The sequence below is a fragment of the Camelus bactrianus genome, chromosome 20 (genome assembly GCF_048773025.1).
Source record: "Camelus bactrianus isolate YW-2024 breed Bactrian camel chromosome 20, ASM4877302v1, whole genome shotgun sequence".
NCBI lineage: Eukaryota > Metazoa > Chordata > Mammalia > Artiodactyla > Camelidae > Camelus > Camelus bactrianus.
In genome coordinates, this window is record NC_133558.1 from 11,552,166 (window position 1) to 11,565,574 (window position 13,409).

At 37.3% G+C, this 13,409-nt stretch overlaps 1 protein-coding gene across 4 annotated transcripts in view; it reads right to left on the reverse strand.

Moving 5' to 3' along the window:
- Window positions 1-13,409, reverse strand: part of NUP153 (nucleoporin 153) — a 63,708-nt gene that overhangs the window by 12,325 nt on the left and 37,974 nt on the right. For 3 of the 4 annotated variants that reach the window (XM_074348140.1, XM_074348139.1, XM_074348141.1), the window contains 6 exons: window positions 12,711-12,809; window positions 11,595-11,682; window positions 7,716-7,868; window positions 5,654-6,271; window positions 2,567-2,761; window positions 56-937 (listed from right to left, as the gene is read on the reverse strand). In XM_074348140.1, coding sequence (XP_074204241.1) covers window positions 56-937; window positions 2,567-2,761; window positions 5,654-6,271; window positions 7,716-7,868; window positions 11,595-11,682; window positions 12,711-12,809 — 2,035 coding nt within the window. The remainder of the gene's footprint in view (window positions 1-55; window positions 938-2,566; window positions 2,762-5,653; window positions 6,272-7,715; window positions 7,869-11,594; window positions 11,683-12,710; window positions 12,810-13,409) is intronic. The other variant, XM_010945683.3, reaches the window with a different exon arrangement.

The following is a 13,409-nucleotide window of genomic DNA, read 5'->3' on the forward strand; positions in this document are numbered from 1 at the left end:
TTGCTGCATTTGTTCAGAGATCAAGGACACCTTGTAAAAAATGTGTAGTACTTACCAGCAGTAGTACTGGTCTGAGCTCCAAAAGCAAAAGAGGGCTTTGCTGGCTGTTCAGAGTCCTTCTCCGATGGCTTTGTCATATTGAAACTAAAGGTCGTCTTGGAAGAGCCCTCATCTTTGGTTTGCTCTGAATTCCCAAAGGAAAACACTGGTTGACACTTTGGCTCTTCATTATCAGGTTTCTTTCCAAACACTAGAGAAGTAGACGTGACAGGCTCTTGCTGTTTCTCTTCTGTCCTTCCCAAAACAAACGAGGCAGATGGCAGGGGGGCAGGGTCCACGCTCCCAAAAGTGAACCCTCCTTTGGTGGCAGGTGTTTCTTCTTTTTTTGCTTCTGACATCTTACTCGTGAAAGGAGCCACTGAGACACTCTTGGTATCTATGGTTCCAAAACTGAAGCTGCTCTTGCTCTCAGAGGTCACTACGGTGTCAGTAGCAGCAGGGGGAGGGTTAATGACACCTGAACCAAAGCTAAAGCCTGCAGATGCAGATTTAGGCAGTTCCTCTTTCTTTTCTTGCTGCCCAAGATTAGACACCCCAAACTGAAATGGAACTAAAGAAGCTGGATTGCTTAAACCAGAAGGAAGTCCAAACTTAAAATTATTATCATTTTTACTGTCTTTTTTAACTTCTTCAGGTTTAGAATCAGATGCAATTCCAAATTTAAAATCTCCTATTGGTTTAGAAAATTTAAAGCCTTCATTCATGGGGTTTACAGACCCAGAATCTGATGACACCCCTACTTTGAAGCCTCCTTGATCTCCAAATTTAAAATTTCCAGTGCTTGTTAAAGTCTGAGAGGGCCCAGAAGAGGAAGATGGGATACCAAATTTGAAGGCTGAGGTTGCTGGGTTTGAAGATGAGGAAGATGTGCCAATGCCTTCAAAAAGATAAAAAAACAAGAAGATATTGAGTTAATATTATGCTCCCAAACAAAATGCCAGTCTTGAAAAGCAAAGGGATACAGGAAGAACTCTGAAAAGGCCTATAGAAACAGCAGTAAGTAAGAACCAAGTCTCCCAACACTCAGCCCAAGAAGTCCATCCCAAGCCTCACAACCATACTGACGTGCCTCTTCCCCTCGGCCAGACCGGCAGAGATCAAACAAGTCTGGCCAAGGTGTGGCTGATGAGAGTAGGAGTAACAGACACTTTAAACAAGGCAGGTGGATGTGTAAATTAGCATAAAATTTGTGGGAGGCAAATTGTCAATATGTACCCCAAATTACAAACATATGCATACACCCTTTGACAAGCAAAATACAGCCAAGTCTTTATTTTTAAAGATAAACTCATGGACATGCAAAATGCCATAGGCAACCCAGACAGCTGTAAATGAAGAAGAAATGCCCAGGCTAACCCGTGGTAAAGTCAAGGGCAGGAAGGCAGTGTGGTATACAACCTTTCCTAGCCAGGTAGAGAGAAGTAAGACTACAGAGAGTAGAAGTGTATTTGCTCATTACGTGCATAAAGAAACTTCAGTTATAAGAAACTAACCACAGACAGCTATTGCCTTTGGTGGGAGAGGAAGGATGGAAAATAAGGCAATGAGGACAAGAGATGTATGTACTTTTCATTGTGAATCCTGTCATAATTTGCTTTTTAAATCTTGTGGATAAACGTGTTATTTACTCAGGAGCTAAAATTTTTAGCACCAAAGAGACAGAATTATATGAGCGGAAGTGATATTTTAAACGATGAAAATGCAAAATCAAGGTGTTCGGTTTCATAATGCTTTTTCATAGCAGAATAAACTAGAAGTGAAGCCCCCGAGTGAAGTGGCCCAGCACAGACATCATTCAGCGATGCCCAGTGTTTACCCATGGCTCTGCTCACCCGCGCGTCAGCAAGGACCGGCGCCAGCCCAGCTCCACAAGCGCTCTCCTTCAGATCCGCCCCTTGGATGACTACCCACCCCGCCTTCTTCCCCTAAGATACTTATTTGAAGAACTGTACCAGAATCTCAGGAGCAAATGGCTATCCACGTGGCCTCTGAGATACCTCAAGTGATTATAAGACAAAGAGCTAAAAATAAAGATGCCAAAGACAGTAATTAACTAGTCATCACCTCTGCCTCAAAGGTATTCCAAGGCACTTCTGCCTCACAAGGTCGGATTTAAAGGTATGGTGATGACTGTACTTCAGGCAGGGCAGGTGGAGAAGGGATCAGGAGGTAACAGCTACAGAAGAGCTAAAGCAGACTTGAAAGCAGTGACCTTCTAAAACCCAAATGCAGTGTTTTTCAAACCAGTTGTAATCCATTCGTCATGCCATTAATCCAGTGGGCTGCAACCAGCACTGTCCTTCTAAAATGAAGAGAATAGAAAATATACTTACCTTCACTGCTGACCAGCAAATAATCTGACTTTAGAGTAACTCAGAGATAGATATGAGCTAAAAGCACAGGATAAGACCTCGCTTATATGAATTTTCAATAGAGAATGAAGAATTTTAAAACCAAAGTTGTCTACAAAGTGGACGTGTAAGGAGGCACTTTACCAACACCTTACCTTTGAACTCAGACTTGGTGCCTGGCTTTGCACTTTCACATGCCACACATTTGGTAGCATCTGCTTTGTTCTCCACTAGGCACACGTTACAGTCCCAGCTTCCCTCGGGTTTCTTGAACTTGTCCAATCCCAGGCAGCCTCCAGAAGACAGAGACACAGGGACAGTGCTGCTGCTTGAAGCAGGTACTGAACTTCCTAAAAAATTTTGGGGAAACAGGAAAATTCTAATTTACATGATGTCCATATCTCAGTGACACCACTAAGTCTAAATGTTCAAGTTTTATTAGTGTTTCCTATTAAGATAAGAGAAAATACAAAAAAAAAAAACCCCAAAAAATCAGTACAGACACCTCAGATTTCTTTTAATCTTATAAATGAGCAACTCACACTCACCTTGCTCAATGATGAGTTCCCTCTTAACCCCAAGTTTGAATTGCCATGGTTTTTAAAAATCATGCTCTCAAATCAGAGCCTCAAAGACTAAATTTTCCTTCAGAATCTTTATCCAGTTTTCTTAAACAGCACAGCATTATAAAACATATGTTATAAATTGTAGACAATAGCCTAACACATAAAATACATAGCCCAGACCATTAATTTCAAGACTGCAAAGCTCAGATCTGCCTTTGAAATGACCATTTTTGCATGGAAGTGTTCCATTATCCACTTTGCAATTCAACCAACTATGTTCATGGCATTTCTGTTACAAGGTAGACATTTAACAGACATTTATTAAGCACCATAACGTTCTTAGGTTCTGAGGACATCAAGATGAATAAAATGGTGCTTCGCTTCTAAAGGTGCTCATGGTCTACAAAAGGGGAAAGTAGAACAAGCAGAAATACACAGCAGCACCACCACCAAGATGGAGAGTGACAAACGATCTAAACAAGAGTGAATGACTACAGGACAGGAGATGGATTCACTGAGGTGACATTTACATTTTTAAGCAGAACTAGCAACTTTGCGGGGAGCGGCGACACAGGAAGGATGGCTCAGCAAGGCACCGCTGCGTGAAGAAATACAGTGTTGAGAGTGGAGCCATTCATTCTGGTACCCTCACTTCTCTAAATGTTCTCCAAACTGCTGTCACTTCTCCCAGTTACCTGATCCATGATTTACTAGTATGTTCTCGTCCCTCTTGCCAATAAAATTGCACCATCTTTCATCCACCGCCTTTCTCACAACTTCTCATCTACTCTGATGGTTTGAATCACCAACAAAACCATTTTCTGATCTGCACCTGCGACCCACACTTCTGAGTTTCATCCCTGTGGTATCTCTTCATTGGTGATTGCACTATCAACCCTGCTACCCCGGCTAGACGGCAATCTTCCCTTACATATCTCTCCGATCTACTTCATTCTCTTTCTGACCCTTCTATGGCTATTCTGGTTCAAGACCCCTCATCTCAGCCACCTTATTGAGACCTCTGGATGTGTTCCCTTGAAATCCACCCTTCTAGAAAGCAACCAGCACCATGTGGTATTTGTTTTTCTTCTCTGGTTACTCCCTTAAAAGATGAACTGTTCCAGTCTTATTCCTGCTACTCCCTTAAGTTAGCGGAGTTCAATTTTAGGCTGTCTTCTGTATTTGCTCTGCTCGCTCACCTTACATCACCTTTACTCCCACGACTTATTGAAACCTACGCTGATGACTCCCAAATCTTTATCTCCAGCCCAGAGGTTCCACTATCAGTATATCCAAAGGCCTCGCACGTATCGGTCAACTTTAGCAGCTTGTAATTAACATGCCCTCAGCTGTACATTTTTACACCCGACCCTTATTTGATTTCATTAGTGTACATCACTACTATCTCTACCAATATTATTGATACAACTCCCTAATCTGTCCTCTGGTCTCCAAATTTTGTTGCCTTCCAAAATACCCTCCAAAAAGCCAATGAGTGATTTATTAAAAATATATTAACTGTATCATTTTCTGCTTATGATCGTTTGTCCTCCACAGGATAAAGATTAAGTTTTTAAATACATATATGAACTCCCCTTGTTTGTGTAACAATTTATTTTCTGACTCAGTTTTATTCTTCCATCAACTCAGAATTAATTTTGGTTTCCTGCATACACCAAGGGCTTTATTTATTTATTTATTTATTTAGGGGAGGAGGAGCCATGCCAGATGGGAAGGGAAAGGTGTTTCAGAATAAAGATTCAGAAATTTTATTCCTGTGGAGATGTCTAGTAGGAATTAGGAATATGGCTCACCCCTTGTGTTAAGACAAGGGGTCTAGGCCATTAACTCTAGGCCATTTCCATTGCAGACATAAAACCACACATCCATGAATAATGCAATAAAAATAGGAAGTATAATTCCCAGGATACTCATAACATGTTTTATTTCGTATCCATGTTACCATATATCTGTACCAAATAATTTTATAATAGCATTACAAAAACAGCAGTCATTTCCAAATGAATGAAAGATCAATGTAAAACTTCAGTAATTCTTTCAAAACTGAACAGAGAAATAGGAAAAACTCAAATCTAACTCCATTTTTCTGGCTGCCTAATAGAACTTTTTCATCAATGATTCAGTAATTTACTATCATTGCAATATCTCTGTCAGATAGCACATACAGGTACAGGTATCACCATTAATATTCAGCCACAGCCTTTCCAAAAAGCAACATTATCTAACTCTTAATGAAACCATCCTTGGAAATAACTACTAGCCATCCTCACTTCTACTTAAAGAAACAAAGTAGTATTTTATTCTGTATAAACGTTTGAGAAAGACTGCCCTGTTCTAAGACCTTTGCATCTTTATTAGCCAACTTTGAAAATCATCATGAAAAGCAAGAAGTTTTGGATAAAAATGCATACAAAGAAGAGGTCAAAGCATATGCTGGACTGATTAACAATACCCTGTCCTAAGAAAACATGCAGTTCCAGGCCCAAGCAAGTCATTTTAGCCTCAAGACAGTTCAGAAAAATCAGGACGTATGAGGAAATGCTCATCCTGAAATATCTAAAATACTGAAGCTACTCTTAGCTGTCTTGCAGAGAATAAATTAAAATGTTCTATTAAAGTAATGAACAAAATTATTCCAAACAGCCATAAACGTACCTGGTTTCTCAGACATACAGGACACACATTTATTGTCTTCTGCATTATTAGAAACACAGCACACTGGACACTCCCAAGATCCCAGGGGCCTTTTGAATTTATCTGTAAATCCTAAGGCACCAGTGGTCACAGTGCAGCTGGAGGAGGAAGCAGCCACAGTTACAGCACTTTCTGAAGCCACTGGCAACGTAAGGACTCGCTTAACACCAGTTCCAGGTTTCGGTGTTTCACAAGCTACACATTTTATCGCTTCAGGCTTATTTTGGACTAAACAGGTATCACAATCCCAAGTTCCTGCTGCTGGTTTAAATTTGTCTCCGAAGCCTGTCCCTGGTGCAGAAAGAGTTGGTTTGCCACTTTTACTTGGTGTCCCAGTTCCAGTCTGTTTAGCAGTATCTCTTGGTGGCAATTTTGTCGCTTGACAGGCTACACATTTGTCGTCTGTGACTTTGTTCTGGAGTAGACAAGTATCACATTGCCACGATGACCCAGCTTTTAAACTTTCCCCAAACCCGATTCCACTAGAAGAAAAACTACTTATTGCTGGTCTTGTATAAACGATTGGGCTTGTGGTGGTCAGATCAGCAGCAGGAGACTCTGCCTTCGGCGACGTGAAGCCTACGACGGGGAGGCAGGGTGGGGGGGAGACCCAGTTAATGTTTGCATTTTGACTAGAAAGCTTCTCTATTACATATTGTTAATAAATATTGATATAGATATTAATAATTATGTAATGGCTATTGATAATTAAATATCATTCCTGGGAGAAAACATTTTAACCTACTGTAGAGTCAGTACAACCCAGGATGGACTACTTGGAGGAAGTATTTTTCACCTAAGCAGTATTTCTAGTACTGATCACATAATTAGTAAGTGATAGATCTAGTTAAAATGCTACAAAAGATGTTTTGCTTCTAGTATATCCTCTTCCCCTAGGGATTTGTTTGCTATAGTTCAACCACTACCTAATTTGAGATTTAATTTATACTACTTTACTAATACGTACATCATCTACGTTTTGCTATACTCCACCTTCTGCAACACCGAGCTACAGCCATAGCTTCTCCCCCACCCCATCTGCCTCTTCTTTCAGATGTGCCCTTGGCTGTGCCAAAGTGATTTCCAATATCCAACATCTCTGAATTCTGTCCAGTCATAATTCTCAATTGTGGTAGCCTCTCTTTCAGTAAAAACCAACTGAACTGTGCAGGTATGATTACTTGACAGATATCCCTCCAAAGTACAACATAGTGGTAAGGATCATTTTTAGTAATATTAAACTCATATAAAGCTTTAAACTGGTAATGGTTCGGTGACAAATACGATCACAAATTTCAACAGATATGTACTAAACCATCTGGTAAAACCTAGAAAACAAAAATCATCAGGGCAGAGTCTATCCTAACGGAGCATGAGCTCATGCTACCCAAAGAGATGCCACGCCAAGTCACTAAACACTAATTCAAACAAAATTGCCCCAAGTATCTCTCCAATAAAATCTCAGAACCTTTCACATTAACCTTTCACGCCTCATATTTGAGGACTTCTCTTCATCACCTTCAAATTACTACCCACTAGTATTCATACAATTGTTTCATTTCAAGTGAGGAGTACCCCTTATGCATATATGTTAACCATCAGGAAATGTTTTCTTTCAGCTTGGCTTTGTTAAATATATACCACAACTGGGGAATCATGTGAAAAGAACAAGCCAGCTCAGTGCTCTAAAAGACAGGTATATCATCAGGTTTACTTACTTTTTTCCATCCTGGCCTATCTCTATTAATAGGCAACTCACATTTTCTCCTTCTACACCCTCCCCCTTGGAGATTTCATTTTAGTGTGAAGTTTCCTTGAATTCTAAAGAAATAAGGAGAGTTTCTAAGATCTTTCACCTAAAAAAATTTATAGCTGACCACCTATATTCAAAAGTCAATCTCCTATCAAACTGGTCATAATTTTTTAAAAGCCTGAAGTACAACAAAGTGTAACAACTGACATTACGATAGATCATGAGATTGTAACTAAGATTTTAGACTATCAAAGGCAGCCATTGTCTTACCAGGGCTCTTCAGAACATCCAGGACACTTCCTTCTTTCAGGGTCTTTGCAGGTGTAAAAGGGCCCTCACAATCTTCGTCCGGCTTCTTCTTACAGCTTGTACTGTTCACCGTAGTGATATCTTGAGCTGTAATTTGTTTAATTATAAATGATACTATGCCAAGAAAAAGCAAGTTATATGTATTAAAAAGATATTTCAAAGACAATTTCTAATCAACTTCTAAAAACATCACCAAATAGGTCACTGTAATTCAAAGATAATGGACAAATGACAAACTACAGTGTTAACTTGCCGTTACAAGGAAGTAAAAATATCATTTACCATACTATAAATCTCTCTCTTCCAAAAGGGCAAATATATATACACACTATAATCGTTAGCCAACGAATTCACCAGTAATCAAGAAAATCAAACCAAAATGCTGGAGAGGATATACAATTGGGGCAAGATCACTGCCTGAAATATGTATCTGATTACACTGCAATTTATAATTTGATCAAAAAAACCTTAAAAATTAATGTTCAACTAAGCCAGATATTTCTAGAAATTCGTCCTAAGACTGAAAAATCTTCCAGTTATTATACTGAAAACCTGGATGATAAACTCAATAAAAAGGGCTAGCTACATAAGTTACAGAACACTAACATAATGGAATGCTATGCAGCCACAAAAATCATTCTTAGAAGCATAGTTATGGAAAAGAGCAAGTCAGAAAATCCAGAAGATTCTGTTTACATCTAAGGAGTAACGCTTTTACTTTGTATATTTCCCAAACTTGCTAAAACAAACATCCCCTTGTATTTAAAATAAGATCTATACTGTACGATAATCGTTTTGTGGTTACATTTTTAAGGGGGAATGTTTACAGGTGAAATATGTTTAGAATTGTTTCAAAATAACCTGATACGTGTGTTTGTGTGTGTGAGAGGGGAAGGAGGCAGAGTGGGAGACAGAAACAAGATGAGTCATAAAATGGTAAATGTTGAAGGTCGATAGGGAGTCCATGGGGATTCCATCTACTATTCTACTTCTGAGAATGTTTGAAATTTTCCATAATAAAATATAAATAACCAGGTTTTTCTTAAGTGTTTGCCAATTTAAAAGTAGTAGGTATAGTAGTTCAAAAAAACCTACCTACCCCTATTCCACACCATAAATAAAGATTAATTCAAAATGGATCAACAAACTAAAAACCATAAAACTCTTCAAAGAGGTATAGCTTCATGACCATGGGTTTGGCAATGAATTCTTAGATATGACACCAAAAGTACAAGTAAAAAAACAAAAAAAACCCAAAAAACCCCCCCACAAAAACAGAACTTCACCAAAATTAAAAACCTTTATGTATTTAAAGACATATCAAGAAAATGGCAAGACAATTGACTAAATGAGAGAAAACATTTGCAAATCATGTATCTGATAAAGATCTAGTATCCAGACTATATTAAAACACTTACATTTCAGCAAAAAAAGACAAACCAATTTAAAAATCGGCAAGGAACTTGAAAAGACATTTCTCCCAAGATATGTAAATGGCCAAACAACACATGAAAAGATGCTAAACACCATTCATCTTTAGGGAAATGCAAATCAAAACCACAATGAAGCATTACTTCATACCCACTAGGATGGTTATCATCAAAAAATGAAAATAATAAGCATCATGAGAATGTGGAGAAATGAGAATCCTGCTGGTGGAAATGTGAAATGAGTTAGCTGCTGAGAAAACAGTTTTGAAGTTCCTCAAAAAGCTAAATATAGAACTACCATTTGATCCATCAACTCCACTCCAAGGCATATACTCCAAAGCACTGAAGCCAGTATTCAAACAACTGCAAGTACATGCATATTCGCAGCAGTACTATTAGCAATAGCCAAAAAGTGGAAACAACCAAAACGTACACCAATGAATAGATAAATACGGTATATCCATTCAGTGGAATATCATTCAGCCATAAAAGGTATGAAGTACTGATACATACTACAAAAGGGATGAACCCTGAAGACAAACAGTACGTGAAAGAAGCCAGATGCAAAAAGTCACACTGTCTGATTCCAGAATAAGTAAATACAAAGAAACAGAACACAGATTGGTGGCTGCCAGCAGTTGGGGGGAATTGGAAATGGGGAACAACTAGTTAATGTTACAGATATCCTTTTAGAAGTGATAAAAATGTTTTGGAACTAGTTAGAGATAGTGGTTGCACAACGTTATGAATGTACTACATGCCACTGAATTGTTCTTTCTAAATGATTAACTATGTCTACTTCACCTTATTAGTAAAAATGTGCAAAAAGTGAAACACCATACCTACCTCGTAGAACTGTGTCAAAACAGAACTATGCTTTTATCACTTTATCACATTCTATCTTCCTTTATTATCAAAAGTGAACTGCTTTTAGTAATTTAAGGTAAATTTTAAAGATTCCCTGAAGTGTATTCAAAGAGATGGAAAAATTAGCTCCTAACACAAGGGAATTAAATCATCACATCCACATTTTCAGTCAGCTTTTTAATGATGCCAGTGATGAAAATCAGATGTAGCAATGTAAGAACAGTTCTCACAATTCTATATGTGCCACTCAATAATAAACTCCTTAAAAATCTAGGTAATTTCCCCAGATGTAATGAAACATAAAAGTTGTTTTAACAAATTGTTACTCATTCAGTTACCATTAGTAAAGCATTAATAAAAATTGGGAAGGATTTTAATGCCTTTCCCTCATAACCAAGTATGAAAATGAAATCTGAACAGGTTTATTCTTCTTAAATTCACAGTAACAGTAAAGAAAAACATACATGCGGTAAGAAGTACACCTGAAATGTGCTTATTACTTTCTTTTACACACGGCTGTTTTATTCAATAAAAAAAAGGACTGCAAACGTAACAGACAAATTCTTATTTTGTGTCACTTTCATAACCTATGCTCTTATCTCTCAGATCACCCAAAGCCAAAGATCTCTGTAGCTTTTATGTCCTGGCTCTTAATTTTTTTTTTTAATCTATCTTTGGAGGGAGGATCTAGTTTTTAAAGATTCCAAAATTCAGAAGACGGTCAAAGAAACACTTCTGCAAAGGCAATAGCTCTTAGCTGATGTCTCAGCCTGTATAATACCCACTCCTCCCACCTGCATCTCCACCCAACATACTGCTGTTACTCCAAGACACCATCCCACCCCAGATAAAAATCATCCAGTGTCTTCCTACTACATTTCAGATTAAAATCCAATTCTTCAGCAGAGCACTTAAGAATTTTTAAAATTTAAAGCTACCTCTCAATCTCATGACAAATTATTTGCAATTTTCAAAGTATGTCATGGTTTTCCTCCTGTTCTCTTGCATTTGCTGTTTATTTCTTGGGTAAAATGCCCTTGCTCAGAGTTCTTGACTTGAGTCATTCAGCCCAGATGATTCTTTCTTTCCCAAATACCCAACACTTGAAAGAAAATCACCACCATCACAACAAAATCCTATGATTTAATTGTCCGAATACACCTTTCTTTCCCCCAATTATGCCTATTTCTTCAGTTTAGGAATTATGTATCACTACCTGCAGGAGCCAGCTTAATGTTGACGCAATAAAATGCTTGTGAACTGAAGGGTAAACCTAGAGATGGACTCCACTGTAATTACACTGTAGACAACCCTTGATTTTCTTATTTCACTTAAGATAAACCATCTCCTTATTCTGACTAAACAAAGACAGCGGATGTGTTTGCCGCTGTGACTACCCCTTTCACAACCAAAGTGTAATTTACATTTAGGGAGTTAATTTTATTCAAACGAAAGCATTTACAAGATCTGCCAAAGATGAAAGAATCTGAAATACTCTTCTAATGTAGTTCTATGTAAACATTTGTGAGAGAATTTTACTTACCTGAACTACTTGTACTTGGTTCTGAAATACCACTAGAGCCAGAAAGCTCTGCTGTTTTTGCCACAGGCACACTAAATGTAAATCCAATCTGTAGAGAGAGACATGTCCTTTAATAGGCCATTTAGTTTTAAACAATTATCAAATATAAAGCTCTTTTTAAATTCCAAGTCAAAAGATACACTGAATTTCACATATTCTAAGGTTCAGTTTTTCCTATTTTAAATCTCTAAAACTTTTCAGAGCCAATGGTGTCTCATAGTTTAACAACAGCATTTTAAATTTCTTAAGCATTTTTTTCCTTCAAAGCAGTACATAAAATAATAATGTGTCTCTAATGCCTGGTTCTGGGTTTCTAAATACCATTTCCTAATAAAAAGTATGAGACTTTGTGGATTTCAGGCATGCAGCAGCGAGGATACAAAATGATTTGAAACATCTAGCTGTTACAGAAACAAGGACACAGTGAAAAACAGAAGGTAACATGTTAAAATGATACACATGCCAACTACGGGTAGGGCAACTTGAACATTAAACTTATATATTATTTTTACTCCAAATATTTATACTTAATTACAAAGAAACAAATACATATTGCAGGACATAAAAACTTCAAGCTTGTCTAAACTGAAGTCAATTCAAGAGACATGTTAACTAAATGCACTATGACTTAATTAGGTTCTAACTGTAATTGGATCGAGGACCAAGTGACACAAAATAGCAATTAAAGGACATTCTGGAGCTGATGGGTAAATCTGAATATGAACACTAAACTACTGTTATATCATGTTAAATCTATTGGGTATGATAATTGTATTGCAGGTGTGCAAAGGAATATCCTTTTTCGTAGAGGCTACATCGAAAAGTGGTAAGGGTACCAAAATGCCTGCACCTTAACTTTCAAATGGCACATAAGAAAATTTACACATGCATGTATGCGTCTATACATATGTGGTGGAAAATGTATATGTGTTCATTCAAAGTTTTCTCTATATTGGAATTTTTTTTTTCAGTTAGAAAATGGTATTTCTTACTACCAATGGCACCTTGGATTTGATTTAAAAAAACAGTATGCTTTTGAAATCAACACAGACAAAATATTCCTTGCTTGCTACTTACAGATGATGGAGGTAGTACATCTGCCTCAGTAGATTTTACAATTGGAGATGAAAATCTAAACAAGGGACTGCCAGTGCTGTTTGGAGAGGTCATTTGTACCTAGTTTTCCAAATTATTAAAGAAATAATACAAGAATAGCTTTTTAGGAAAAGAAACTGACAATAAAACAGACCTTAAGCAAATTAATTATTCCAAAGAAGCCAAAAGCAATTTTACTCCTCTTAAATTTAAAAACCACTTTTTAATTTCTGAAAAGCAGTCAACAGTAACTGCTGTAAGAACTGGCTTCCTCTTTGAAGAGGAATGTATATGAGCTTAGAGGGAGATATTTATCTAAAGGAGAAAAATAACATCTGTAAGAATAAATTCAGAAAAAGTAAAAGCCAAGAAGAAAGCATAAAAATTTCAGGAGCAGATTAAAGATGTTAATCTTACTTGAGAAATAAAAACGTAAATCCATTCCTACCAAAACAAAAACAAAAACAAAAACAAAAACAAAAACACAAAACTAAAAACCCACTACTTGGAAAAACAAACTTACAATCATCTTTCTCTATAATGCATTCATAAGAACTGAAGAATGCACCCATTATAATGTATCCCACTATAATGTATATGTTTTTAAAAAGCAAAACACCATTTCCATTTTTCTCCTTATTGAGTTGTTAGTGTCTGTATTGAAAATTAATCACTGCCTTA